Source organism: Sturnira hondurensis, unplaced genomic scaffold (genome assembly GCF_014824575.4).
Source record: "Sturnira hondurensis isolate 20B ecotype Veracruz unplaced genomic scaffold, ASM1482457v3 Scaffold0000867, whole genome shotgun sequence".
Taxonomy (NCBI): Eukaryota; Metazoa; Chordata; class Mammalia; order Chiroptera; family Phyllostomidae; genus Sturnira; species Sturnira hondurensis.
In genome coordinates, this window is record NW_028073498.1 from 3,797,194 (window position 1) to 3,810,678 (window position 13,485).

Genomic DNA, 13,485 nt, shown 5'->3' on the forward strand with positions numbered 1-13,485 from the left:
ATGTTGTGATTAAAGATAATTATAAATAATACATACCTATACGAAGGTCTCTTTGTAAAACATTCTTATCATAAACATAGAAAGACAAATACTGGAAAGTTCTTGGAATCTCAAAGTAAAATTCTTCACTGAAAAATGGGCTAGAAAGAAAAGGGGAAAAGCTCATTTTAAATTTGGCATTGTCCTCAAACAATATTTTCAACAAAACAAATTAAATTACACACTAAAATGCCATAAGAAAAGCTTCAAAAGCTCCAAAATAATTCTCTATACTAAGTTTCAACTAAATCCTGTATAAACCAAGCTCAACTCTGAAAGAACCTCAATCACCAGGATGAGCTCTGAACAGCTTTTCAGGAGTCATGTGAATTACTCAGTAATTACCTAGGGTCACGCGCACCAAAAATGGACACAAAGGAGAGTGGAGGATAGTGCCATCATCTCCGAAATATGCAAAGCTATAATAATCACAAAAATATGATACCTAAAATGGGTAATGTTATATAAAATGTTACTTTAAAATATATCTTCAATATTAAAATAGGTTATTTCTTAATCAACTTTACTGTGCTATAGTACATATAACAAAACTCAATTTATAGTATAAAGATTAGCTCTGGCTCGTGTGCCTCAGTGGACTGAACACTGGCCTACGAACCAAGGGTTGCCAGTTTGATTCCTAGTCAGGGCACATGCCTGGGGTGTGGGCCAGGTCCCCAATAGTGGGCATGTGAGAGGCAATCACACATTGATGTTTCTCTCTCTCTCTTCCTTCCTTCCTTCTGTCTAAAAATAAATAAAATATATTTTTTAAAAGTTAAAGTATCAAGATTTTTATAAAGTATTAATGATTTTTGATAAGTTAATAAACTGGGTAGTCTACATCTCAATTAAGATATGGTACATTTCTATATCCCCATAAAGTTCCCTTTTGCTCTTCTACAGTTGCCTTACCACACCTGCCCCAGGCAACCAATGATTTGATTTCTGTCACTATCTGGTGTAGAATTTCAGACAAATGGAATCAAATATATGTACTCTTGTGTCAGCTTATTCCACTAAGCTTAATGTCTGTGAATTTTTTCCGTTGTCTATGTATATCAAGAGTTCTTTTGCTTTAGTTGTGTCATAATACTTCATCTATGAATATTTCACAATCCATTCTCCTAGTGATATCACTTGAGTTATTTCCAATTTGGGCTATTAGAAATTAAGCTGCTATGAACATTTTCATACAAGGCATTCTTTGAACATAAGCTTTCAATTTTGGGGAGTAGGTAACTAAGAATGAAATTGTTGGGTTAAAGGGTGGGTGAATTTTTAATTTAGAAGAAACTGTCAAACTGTTTTCAACATAATTTCCAATCTTTTTACACTCCTACCAGCAATGTATGAGAGTTCCAGTTACCCCATATCATTGTCAACTTTTGCTATTGAAAGTCTTTAAAATTAGCTATTCTAGTGAATGTGACATGATAAATTTATACACCTTTGTAATCTCTACTTGAATCAAGATATAGAACATTTTTTTAATTTTCCAAAAAAATTTTTTTAAAGATTTTATTTATTTATCTTTAGAGGGGACGGGAAGGACAGGAGAGAAATACCAATGTGTGGTTGCCTCTCACGCGTCCTCTGCTGAGAACTGGCCTGCAACCCAGGCATGTGCCCTGACTGGGAATTGAACTGAGATCATGTGGTTCGCAGGCCTATGCTCAATCCACTGAGCTATACCAGCCAGGGCAAGATATAGAATATTTCTATCTGCCCAGAAAGTTCCCCCTCCATACTGTTACATGAACCACTGATCTGATTCTTATCTTGACACATTATGTTCAAGAATCTATAGTGATAGGTATAAAGTGACTAAATGGTAATGGAAAAAATACAATGAAGATAAAAAAAGAATCTATAATGACAAAAATAGCTTAAAAATGGCATTTCCCTGATGCTTAATGGTGTTGAGTGTCTTTCCATGTGCTTGTTGGCCACTTGTCTATCTTCTTTTGGGAAATACACATTTGGGTTTTTACCACATATTTGAAATGAGTTGTCTTTATTCTTATTTTTTATTTACAAGTTCTTTGTCAAAATATATTGTCCAAGTTGTGGCTTGCGATTTTATTTCCTTAATAGTGTCTGTTGAAGAGAACAAACAGAAGGCTGAGACTGATGAAATCTGGTTTATCCATTTTTCCCTTTTATAATTAGTACTTTTTGCACCCTATGTGAAAAAATCTTTGCCTAAGAGTTTCTCCTCTAAAACAGATTGTTTTTGATAAGTGCATTTTAAGAATGCTATTTTGACATTTAAATTCTATGAAGACAGGAATCTCTGAAATGCTATGAACATCTTGTCAAGAATTCCTCTCCTGAGAAAGTTTAGTTTAAAAAACAAAAAGATACCTTGAAAATGATACCATAAAATGCAGTCTCTTTAGGATGTCACAACTTAAAGAAAGGATGAAATATAAAGTAAAATGCTCTTCAAGAAGTCTTTTCCAACTTTGTCCAGAAAACATTTGACTCAGTTTGCAGGTATAGTGCCTGGTCAACTTCTGCCAATATTTTTGTCACGTCAACCATAATCAAACTCTTAAAAGTTGGTCTGTCAAAATAACTAGTCTTCTAAGTTGTCTCAACAAAAAAGTCAATAGGAAAACAATTATTAGGCAAAGACATGACATGTTTCGGTATTTTTCTCTTTTGCATTATTTTATAAACAATTTATAAAGTGGAAACTTACTTTTATATGTCACCTACCTAAACTCAGATAAGTCAAATAAGAATAACATGAGAATTACTCATAAAGTGATTTGTATCACTGTATCATCCCAATCTCAACAATATCCACATTTGGATGCCCACATTTTTATTTCATAAATAAATTAATCAATCCATTTCAAGAAAACTTTTCAACAAAGTTGGTAAGAAGCAATGACTAGACTTACATAGTTTTTAAAATAATACTCCACTGTTCATTATCACTGACTGTGGTCATACATATGACTCCTAAGGAAATTCCTGGTGTAGACAGGAGGAGCACCAGGTATAAACAGTACTGCTGTTACTGTTTATATACCAACTACTTCTTATAAGGGTTTGAGTGAAGTAGAGATTTGGGAACTATGGATTCCATATGTGACTCTGACTTACCTGTTATGAAAGCTCTATCTCCAGACTACCTACAAAAACTATAATATCCAGAACCCACAAAAGAGCTAAGTCGGGGGTGTCAAACTCATTTTCAGCAGGGGCTACATCAGCCTCATGGTTGCCTCCAAAGAGCCAAAGTAATTTTAGGACTGTATAAATGTAACTACTTAACTGTGGAGTTGAAATTACATTTGGCCCTCTGAAGGCAACTAACTGTGAAGCTGATGTGAGCCCTGGTGAAAATGAGTTTGACACCCCTGATCTAAGTGGTATCTACCAACTTTTGACTTAATAGCTTATCACAATATCCACAAAGGTAGAAAACACTGAAATGAACCTAAGGAGAGCAAGGGCTTATATTACAGATTCTTTCACACTATTCTACAAGAAAAAAAATGCTAGGGGGAACCTAGAATCCAAGAAGCACCTAGTCTAACCAACTAGTACACAGTCTGTATTGAATGACCTAAGGTAAACCACTGTTAGCTTTAAAGTATGTTCCAAGTTGCTGTGCATCTAAAAAAATAATAAGATGGATAAAAATATTATTTCATTTTCCTCAATACAAAATCTGGAAAGGTAAGGGTTTAAAAAAGTAAGCTAATTTTAGTTATTAATTTGGAAGTCTACATATTAGAAACTACCACAAGTAATTGATTTATAGATGATTATTAGTTTTGTATATCACTGACTTTTATGTGATATGGAATCAGCATACATAAAGTAACTCATTGAGATTTAAATAGTTTCAGGTCCCAATCTTAGATTTACTTCAAACTTCCTTTATTATATGCACAAATTATTCAGCCTTTTGGTGACTCAGTTTTATATTTATAACACAAGTATCAACAATTTTAATACAACAGGGACAGGTAATTTATGACTAAAGATGTGAGGTGTATTACATCAAATCTTTTTGAGTTATCCAGTATTTTCAGCTTTGTACAATGTCTTTTTTATGAAAAATCTAATAGATGCTCAAAAGTATAAATACTGATGATAAAGACATAAAGGGGAAAACTTCAGAGAGAAAAAAGGTGAGTACAAAGAAAAAAGATATGAAAAGAGCATAAAAGTATACACATGGCATACAATTTGCATTAGTCATGACACTCAATATTTCATGCACTAGATGTTCATTCCTACATCTCCCAGTGTCCTTGTTTTGACTCTGATGTCTGAAGATGCTTGTGTCCTTCCAGCACAGCTCTGCACTAGAATGTCCGCAAACACTATTACAGGACAGAGGTGACACACTTCAATTTTGTGAGTCAGAATTCACTATTATGCTCTAAAAGTGCTGTTACACTTTGAAAAACAAGAATCGACTGAAGAGTTAATTCCTTTAGTGACTTGTATAATCTGTAAGAAGTTATCCTCAAGAGAAGTAAAATGATGCAGTTTGAGAAAAGTTGAAATGAATGGGCAAAATTTAGCCTTGAGAACAAACTGAGGTCTATAATAGTTGTTTTAAAAAACTTGAGAGTGTCACATGAAGGATGTTTGAAACTTGTTCTCCAGAAGTCCAAGGGACAGAATTAAGAACAATTAAGAGGAAGATACATTTTGAGGCAATGAAGGGCCACATGAAAGTAAGCACTGTGTCTTACCGTGTTCTCGTGGATATATTAATAAATAGCACCCAGTGAGTTTTTGGCATATAGTAAGCTCTTTTATTAGACATTAATCAACTAAAAATAGTAGCTTTCTAAGAGTCAGATTAGTTCCAAGACCAGAATGGCTGCTTAGGAGGCAGTCAAGCAAATGCCAGATGACCACCTGTCAAAGATAATTGTCGGAAGGAAATAAGCATAAGGCAGTCAGTCCAGCTCAAAGACCAGTAAGCTCCTTCAAAATCTGAGATTCTGTAATTCTAAAATTAAATTCAGAAGGTAAGAGAAAAATAAGTTTCATATGAAGAAAAGTCTTTTTAATGAAGTCTTGAAAGTATATAAAAAGTAACATGAATGATAATTTACCAATTTTTACAAACCTTAAAGATTTTTCAACAACTTGGGTACGATAAACTTCTTCCTGATCCAAATTTATGGTGCAGAAACAATCTCTCATTTTGTTGGGTCCAAGATACGGCAATAAATTTTTTGCTTCACCTGTTGGCACAAAAATTGAAATTGGTGTTAAATATCACCAGCTGCTTAATGCTAAGCCTTATATAGGATTAATTCATCTGAAAGAACATACAAGATGTAGTACAGGAAAAAAATTAGTGATTAGAGAAAGTTGATCAACTTGTTTTAAAGAAGTTCAGTCATACTGAGGGAGGAGCTATGTGTAAAGAGGCAATTAAGGTCATATTACATCACTGAATTCCTGGCCCTGGAAAGGGGCAATCCCCTAACTTAAGCTGACCATCCCATCCCACTAGGACCAACTCAAGGGCTGAGCCTACAATTAATCCTTCTTTCCTATATTACCAGTCCCATCAGTACATAAATAAGCTTTGGTATTTCCCAATTTTAAAAAAGCACCAAAAGAAAAACCAAACCTCCTTTGACTCTACCTCCTCCCCTGTGATATCATTCCATTTCTAGACTCCCTTTGACAGCAAAACTTCTTGAAAGCAATTATCTCTAATCTAATTCTCATCTTCCATTCATTCTTCATCTCTTTCCAATTAGCTTCTAACTCCATGAGACAGTGAAATTGCCTTCCATATTGCCAATCCCAGTGGTTACTTCTCTGCTGTCACCATACCTGATCTGGCAGCACTATGTAAAGTAAGTGAACACTAACATCCACCTTTAAAATGCCCTCTTCTTGGCTCCCACAATTCTGGCTTTCCTCCTGTATCACTGGCCCTCTCTCCTGGTTTCTCTCTCTCCTCACCTCTGAATATTACAGTGCTTCAGGGCTCTGTTGTGGCTCACATTCTCTTCTTCCCCTATGCAAATTCCTTCAGTATAAGGTGTTAGTTATGATGTCTCCCAAATCTGCATTTCCAGGTCTCGTATCTCCTCCTCAACACTGCATGCAAATATCCAAGTTCCTCCTTGAATTCCAGTAGACATCTCAAATTTAACAAGTCCCAGACAAATCATCTGATTTCCTCCCCTAAAATATGCTCTTCCCCCAGTCTACTACCATCTTCCTCTTTTTCTCATCATCTTCCCCAAACATCCCACCCCCACGTCAATAAATCCAGTAGACCTCTAAAATGAATTCCAAGTCCAACCAATCCTCAATCACCTTCACTGGTAGCACTCTACAGTCTACTCTCTATCAAACGGTATAATCTTCTAAACGTTATCATTCAGGTCAGTCACGCCCCTGCTACAATACCATTCCATTTCACTTGCAATACAATCCCTTTTCTAAATTCCCACTTTGAGGGTCTACATAGCCCTATTGAACTGTCCTCTCCTCTCTGACCTCTTCTCCTGCCACCCTCCCCAGGGTTCACCTTCTTTCCATTCATCAACCATGCCAAGCTTGTTCAGTTCAGCCTTAGGGCCTCTGCCTAGAATGCTCTAACTCATAGCTGGCTCCTATCATTCAGGTCTCAGCTCAAATGCCACTTCCTCAGAGAAACCTTCTTTGACTATTGTTACCACATTTTATTTCTCTGTTTCTTTTTATGATAGCATTTATAACTATCTGAAATTCTGTTAATATCACTTAAGTGGCCCTGGCTGGTGTGGCTGGCTCAGTGAGTTGACCATAGGCCTAAGAACCACAGGGTCATGGGTTCGATGCCCAGTCAGGGCACATGCCTGGGTTGTGGGCCAGGTCCCTAGTAGGGGTTTGTGAGAGGCAACCACACATTAATGTTTTTCTCCCTCTCTTTCTCCCTCCCTTTCCCTCTGTCTAAAAATAAAATAAAATCTTTAAGAAAGAAAAAAACAATACTTGCAGAAAAAATTTTAAAATATATTACTTAAATGGTTATTTTCTGGTTTCCTCATTCTTGAGGCCTGAGAACTTGCTGATTCCTAAGATCTAAATGACTGCCATATATTAAAGGAAGGCACTGGGGAATATTTGTTGAATGAATATTAAAGAAGACAGTCTAGTTTTGAAGTTCTTGTGAGATACTCATGGGCCATAAGGACACACAAAAAAGTGTAGGTGTTGAAATCAGCCCCCAGTGTACTAAGTTAGCAAAACAAGGCAGTTGACACGAGGAAAAGAGCTTTGCCCTAACAATCATTAACATTAAACCAATGTTCCTGTCTTACCTCTGATACTAAGTGGCTCAGTGACTTCAGACAACTCACTGAGGCACAACTTGCCTGAAGAATGTTTGCAATAGATAAACTTAAGTCTCTTAAACTTAAGTCTCTTACTGATTATCAGCTTTAAAATGAAAGCCATTTAAACCAATATATTTTTTAAAAGTTTATTAGAAACTAAAGAAATATCTAGGAAAAACCCTAAAACAAATACTTCTTAAAATTTAAAATGAGAAAATCAATGGAAAGGCTCATTTTATTAAGATACTCGTTATTAAACTCGTCATTGAGAAATTTTTTAAAAAAATCAATTTACCACTTAAAATGTATAAAAATACTATGTTCATCTTGAGTAAGATTCAAGGAATCTAATCTTTTAAATGACCCCAAAAGTACCCCATGTGGGTTGGACTTTACAAATAAACCCATTTATTAACAGGAAAAGTAATATATATTTGATTCTGTATCCATCTATTCTCTTACTCAAAAGACTAGGCATCCCTCCTCTCATCCAAAACCCATCTGTAGTTTGCCCATCTATAGTTCGCCCATCTACCTGTGCTCTCTACCCCATTCCCTCCCTCACTCCAGGGCACTGATCACAATTCTGTTTTCATTATTTTCAAACTTTTTGTCCTTTTAAGTTTTTCCTTCTCTTTCAATGCCTCCCCCCTGTGCAATTTCTGCTTTGTTTTTTTAATGAAAAATCCAACTAGGTCACTCAATAGGGCCTGGAATGTAAACATATTTGGAATTAAATAACAGGCATGCTCCATCTAATGAGGAAATTGGGAACACTAAATCATTGCCCTTGAATGTGTTCCTGTTTTGCTCATATAAGTGCACTTTAAGAAAAATATACACATATTCCGCCACCCATCTTTCTAAGAGGGAGACAGTGTGGGTTATGTTGTCTATAGCATCCAATGAACTTAACATTATCAGATATTTACTTAAAATACATTTTTAAAGTTCTATGTAATATATAAAATGCTCTCATATCATTTCCTATAAAAGTAGTTATCATATAATCTGTACTCTTTGAATATCTGTCACTAATGTTCAAATAAACTACATTGAAAGGGGATTTAAACTACATTGTAGTTCAAATAAACTACATCAACAAATACATTGAAAAGTGAGCTATTAAGGACTTTAAACTGCAACTCCAAAATTGGCACTTTATTAAAAGGTATATATCAAAATAATTAAATACCACTTTGTAAATTCAAAAGTGAAGTAGCTAATTGTTAGAGAATAAAAATAATGTACCCATTTTATCTCTAAGCAGAAAGAGATTAGCACATACTTCACATCAAACTAGACAAAAAGACAAAAGTGAGGAAATTTGGAAGATTGTACTTGTGCTGCAAGTGATGTCTGCGTTGGGCATCACTAGTTCTGGTTAATCATGGTATATATGGATAAGCAAGTGCATTGGACCAAAAACAAAAACAAAACATATGGTGCTCCTTAAAAGGCAAGCTTCTTGAAAATTTCTTCCACAATCTCTGCTCTAATCCCTTCCCTGCTACTCACAGCCTGAACCTGCAATTTGGCTTCAGTCCCTATTTCTTTATCTTTTAGAACACTAATAATATTAAGTGCTACCAAATCAAATAATTGCTTTTCAGTTTCTACCTTACTTAACCATGCTTCAGTATTTGATTATGCTGATCTAGTCTCAGTTCAGGGAACCCACCCATTCTGATTTATTTTACTCCCTCGTTGAGGCTTTACATCCACTACCCATGCCTTAAATGTAAGGAAACTTTTGGCATCTATAAACTACTAAATATTGGTGGAGCACCAATTTTAGGTATTTTTTAAAATGTGTCACTATAAAACAATAAATTATACTAAAAATACTTCTGTGTTTCTTCACATGATTTGATGGTATTAGTTGCTACCTTTCTCAATTTATCCATAACCCATTTGATGGTGTTAGCCTTATGGAGAATCAGGGTGTATCCATGGTACATATGGTGGATCAGTACCAGTACTTGTCATCCATCTCAACATCCTTTGATGTATGGCTCTGTACTGCAGAAACTGGAAAGCCAAAAAACTACATTTCCCAGCCTGTCTCACAGTTAGGGTTGTGGATATGACTTAAATTCCACCAATGAGATGCACTCACTAGCAATCCTGGGGGGTAGAAGAAAAGGGAGATTGCATTTAGGCCGCTTCTGTTAATAAGCACTGTCATGGAGATGTCCCAAGTTTTCTGCAGCACCGTTTGCAGAGGACCTTGTATCCAGTCACAGGTTTCACAGTGTCAAGAAGGGCACAAGGCATCCATTCTGTCATACAGGTTTGTGGCAGGTGTAGCTTGGCTCTACAGTCAATTGTAGTGACAACTTACTGATGTACATGGCTGCTTACTGATGGCTGTTTCCTAACAGTAGCAGATTCCTGATCGTGGCAGAGGTGGCGAGGTTCTAAGCCACGCAGCTAAAAGTTACAGCTTCTCAATTCTACAGACACCTTTCTGATCCTAAGAGAGAGAGAGTGACTCTCTCAGTGATTTAGCTGCAGCGTGGCTTTGAATGTCATTCCTGAAAGTTCAACACTGAGTCTGTTTCCACAGTCTGTCCAACAATTCTATAAACCATTTATTTGAACTCTTTTACTAAATCTCTTTAAACTAGCTAGGGCTGATTCTGTAAACCTAACCTGGGCCTGGTTTCTTTTCTTACCCCTTTTTTCTAACAAATCAGAAAATTGGGCCTGGTTTCTTTTCTTACCCCTTTTTTCTAACAAATCAGAAAATTCCACCCTACATTACTAGTCATTAGAGTTTGGTAAATCTTTCAGCTAAATGTGGCTCTCTGGATCAAACATGGACTCAGAAATGGTAAAGCAATTATCTCACTAAAAACTACTTTTACTCTTTCATTAGGTAGTGAATAGCATAGCACATTCAAAATGCTTCAACTTGGGAAATGGAGACAAATGGATCTTAATTTTCTGGATTGTTGTATCTGCTTCTGGCAAACATTTCTTCATTTCCTCCTAGAGTATTTGGATATGGTTTTTAAAGTATGTTCAACAATACAGCATGTTTCCATGCATTTTGGAGTGTCAAATTCTCAACATTCAAACCATGTGTGCCATTTTGGGTACCTCCATCTTATCCTTAAATTTATGTATCATATTTTGGTCCTGAAGTAGTAAGATTCAAGTATTCCAGACATCCAATATATTGCTGAGATACTTGAGCAAGACAAATGAAAAAATGGAAGTAGTTTTTACTTGAATTTGAATGAAAGCAGAAATGTTTTCAGCTTATCCCTCATTTAAAAAATTCTGTCCGTGCCAGGTACTACAATATGCAAAGACAGATATTTATCCTACAAGAGCAGATGTTTTCACCCTACAGTAAATAGTATAGTTCTGATTATATTTACAAATGTCACTATTTCCTTCACCAGTGAATCAAGATCAGGAGGCATATTATTGACAAACCAACTGGTCTTCCATGAAGAACGGAGGCTCTCACCTTCAGGCACAGCACCTTTTTATTCTGTAATGATACCCAATCTTGCTGAATTCATAAAGGGTACTCCTTAAAAACTTTTCTAGTCTACATTATGACTTACAATAAAATTGTTAGGTAAATTTTTTTTAGAAAACTTTCCTAAAGCATGGATTTATTTTAGAGATGAACAAACTCATCTCCACAGGGCATTTCTTCTCCCTCCTAGATGTACTGCAAGCATGCCAAGAACATCTTCACACTACACATCAGTGGTTTTTGTCCAACCATAAAAATAAAATAGCCTCTTGTCCACTCATGTGGTAGTAATTGTTCCTGTGTCATATCCTGCAATATCATATATAGCTTAAATAAAATGTCCTGTTTAGCTTGGATTCCCTCTCCCCATCATACTGTTGCCAGTTACCTTTTCAATGTGTAAACCTACACATCACCCCTTGCTCAAAAATCATCAATGGTACCACACTATCCACCTTGCAGGATAAAAATCTAAAATTCCTTAATATGGCCTATGAACCCTTCATGATCTGGCACCATCTATATTATTACATGTTTCCTCATGTGCTTACTTAATCTTTATCCCCGCAAGTTACGCTCTAGCAATAGTGTACTTTGGGTGCCTTGAACACACTCTGTTTTTTCAAGCCTCTGTGTATCTGCAATGGAATTTTCACTGTATGAAATGCTCTTACCTGTTTTGCCCCCCCAAAAGATCTGTTTAAGGGCATCTTTACAAAGTCTTCCTTCAATTCCTAGGTAGTCTTATTATTCTTTCCTTTATTTCCTTACATGTACTTCTACTATAGTGATAATATTGTATTGCACATGTAGCATTTCATTCAACAAATAATAAGTGCCTACGCCATGCCAGGTACTTTTCTAAATGTTGGGGATATAACAATGAATAAAAATAGGTCTCTGTGACCCTGGCTGGTGTAGCTCAATGGATTGAGCGTGGGCCTGCAAAACAAAAGATCGCGGTTTGATTCCCAGTCAGGGCACATGCCTGGGTTGCAGGCCAGTTCCCAGCAGGGGACACACAAGAGGCAACCATACATTGATGTTTCTCTCCCTCTCTCCTTCCCTTCCCCTTTAAAGATAAATAAATAAAATCTTTAAAAAATAGGTCTCTGTGCACATGGAACTGTTACACAATCTAGACAGGGAAGACAAATATCATTAACTCTTAAACAAGTAAATAATATTTATTGCCATAGAAGAAACAAAGTAGGGTAAGAGAGTTAGTGCCAGGCCCAGAGGGAGTAAAGCAATGTTATTTTATGTTGGGAATCAGGGAATACCTTTCAACGAAAATATTTAAGCAACATATACCCAAAGGAAGTCAATGAGGGACTGAGCCATGTAGATATCTGGGGAAAGGGATTGGCAAGCAGAAAAAATATACAAAGGCCCTGAGACAGGATAGTTTGGCACACTGAAGGAATAGCATGGAGGCCAGTGTGACTGCAAAACAGTAAGCCAAGTGGAGAGAGGGAGAAAACGGTGGTAAGAGATGAGGTAGGGGTGGGGAAGGAAGTATGTTAAGTAAGTCTTATAGGGCAATGTAAAAACTCTTAGGCTTTTTTGAGTGAAATGGGAAGCTACTGAAGGGTTTTGAGAAGAATGGAAGGTAGAAGCAGACAACTAAATAGGAGGCTATTGTAATCATGATTAGAGATAAATTATGGTGGTGGGGAGGCAGGGATCCTGGCATGGAGAATGGTGGTCAATTGGACATATATTGAAGATAGAGCCAACAGGATTTTTGATATTTTGGATGTGGGTATGAGAGAAAGAGGGATCAAAGATGACTTCCTAGAGTCTCAGCCTGAGCAGCTCAGCTAACAGCAATGCCACTTCCAGAGGGAGATGCCTCTTGTTTGTACTGGGCATTATTAAGTTTGAACTACCTAGTAGATACCCAAGTGCAGATGCCAAGAGGGCAAATATGTATGAATGGAGATAAAATCTGAAAATCATCAGGAAGTATATAATATTTACAAAACCTTAAGACTATAGATGGTCACAAGAAGAGTAAATATGGATAGAAAGGAGACTTAAAGATGGAGCCTCAGAGCTCTCCATCATTTGAGTTAGTAGAGATGAGAAAAGAAATAGCAAATAAGAGTGCTATATGTCTATTTACTGAACTATAAACTTCTTTTTTTTACATCTTCACCCAAGGATATGTTTATTGATTTTAGAGAGAGGAAGAAAGAGAGGAGAGAAATAGCTATGTGAGAGAAACATAGATCAGTTGCCTCCCATACGTACCATGACCAGGGACCTAACATGCATCCTAGGTATGTGCCCTGACTAGGAATCCAAACTGCAACCTTTGGCGTAGGGGTCGAGGTTCCAACCAACTAGCCACCTGGCCAAGGCATGAACTATAAACTTCTTAAGGGAAAGGACCAATTCTTAGAACCATGCATTGCTTATAATAGATAATGAAATATCTACTGAATAGGTATGAATGTGTATGTGTTTATATTTTCAGCAGAGTTCTAATATCACATCACAAATTATAAAATTATACATAAGCTTCTTCTTTCCAGCTGGTGAAAGCTGATATACGTCAACTACTCCAAAGGTTAAAAAAAAGTCTCCTATATACAGTTATGTAAAGCACTAGGAGTT

At 36.3% G+C, this 13,485-nt stretch overlaps 1 protein-coding gene across 1 annotated transcript in view; it reads right to left on the reverse strand.

Moving 5' to 3' along the window:
* RASA2 (RAS p21 protein activator 2) overlaps positions 1 to 13,485 on the reverse strand; it is a 120,536-nt gene that overhangs the window by 90,527 nt on the left and 16,524 nt on the right. The window contains exons 2-3 of the mRNA XM_037051525.1: positions 5,150 to 5,267; positions 37 to 140 (exon numbers count right to left, since the gene is read on the reverse strand). Of these exons, the coding sequence (XP_036907420.1) occupies positions 37 to 140; positions 5,150 to 5,267 (222 nt within the window). The remainder of the gene's footprint in view (positions 1 to 36; positions 141 to 5,149; positions 5,268 to 13,485) is intronic.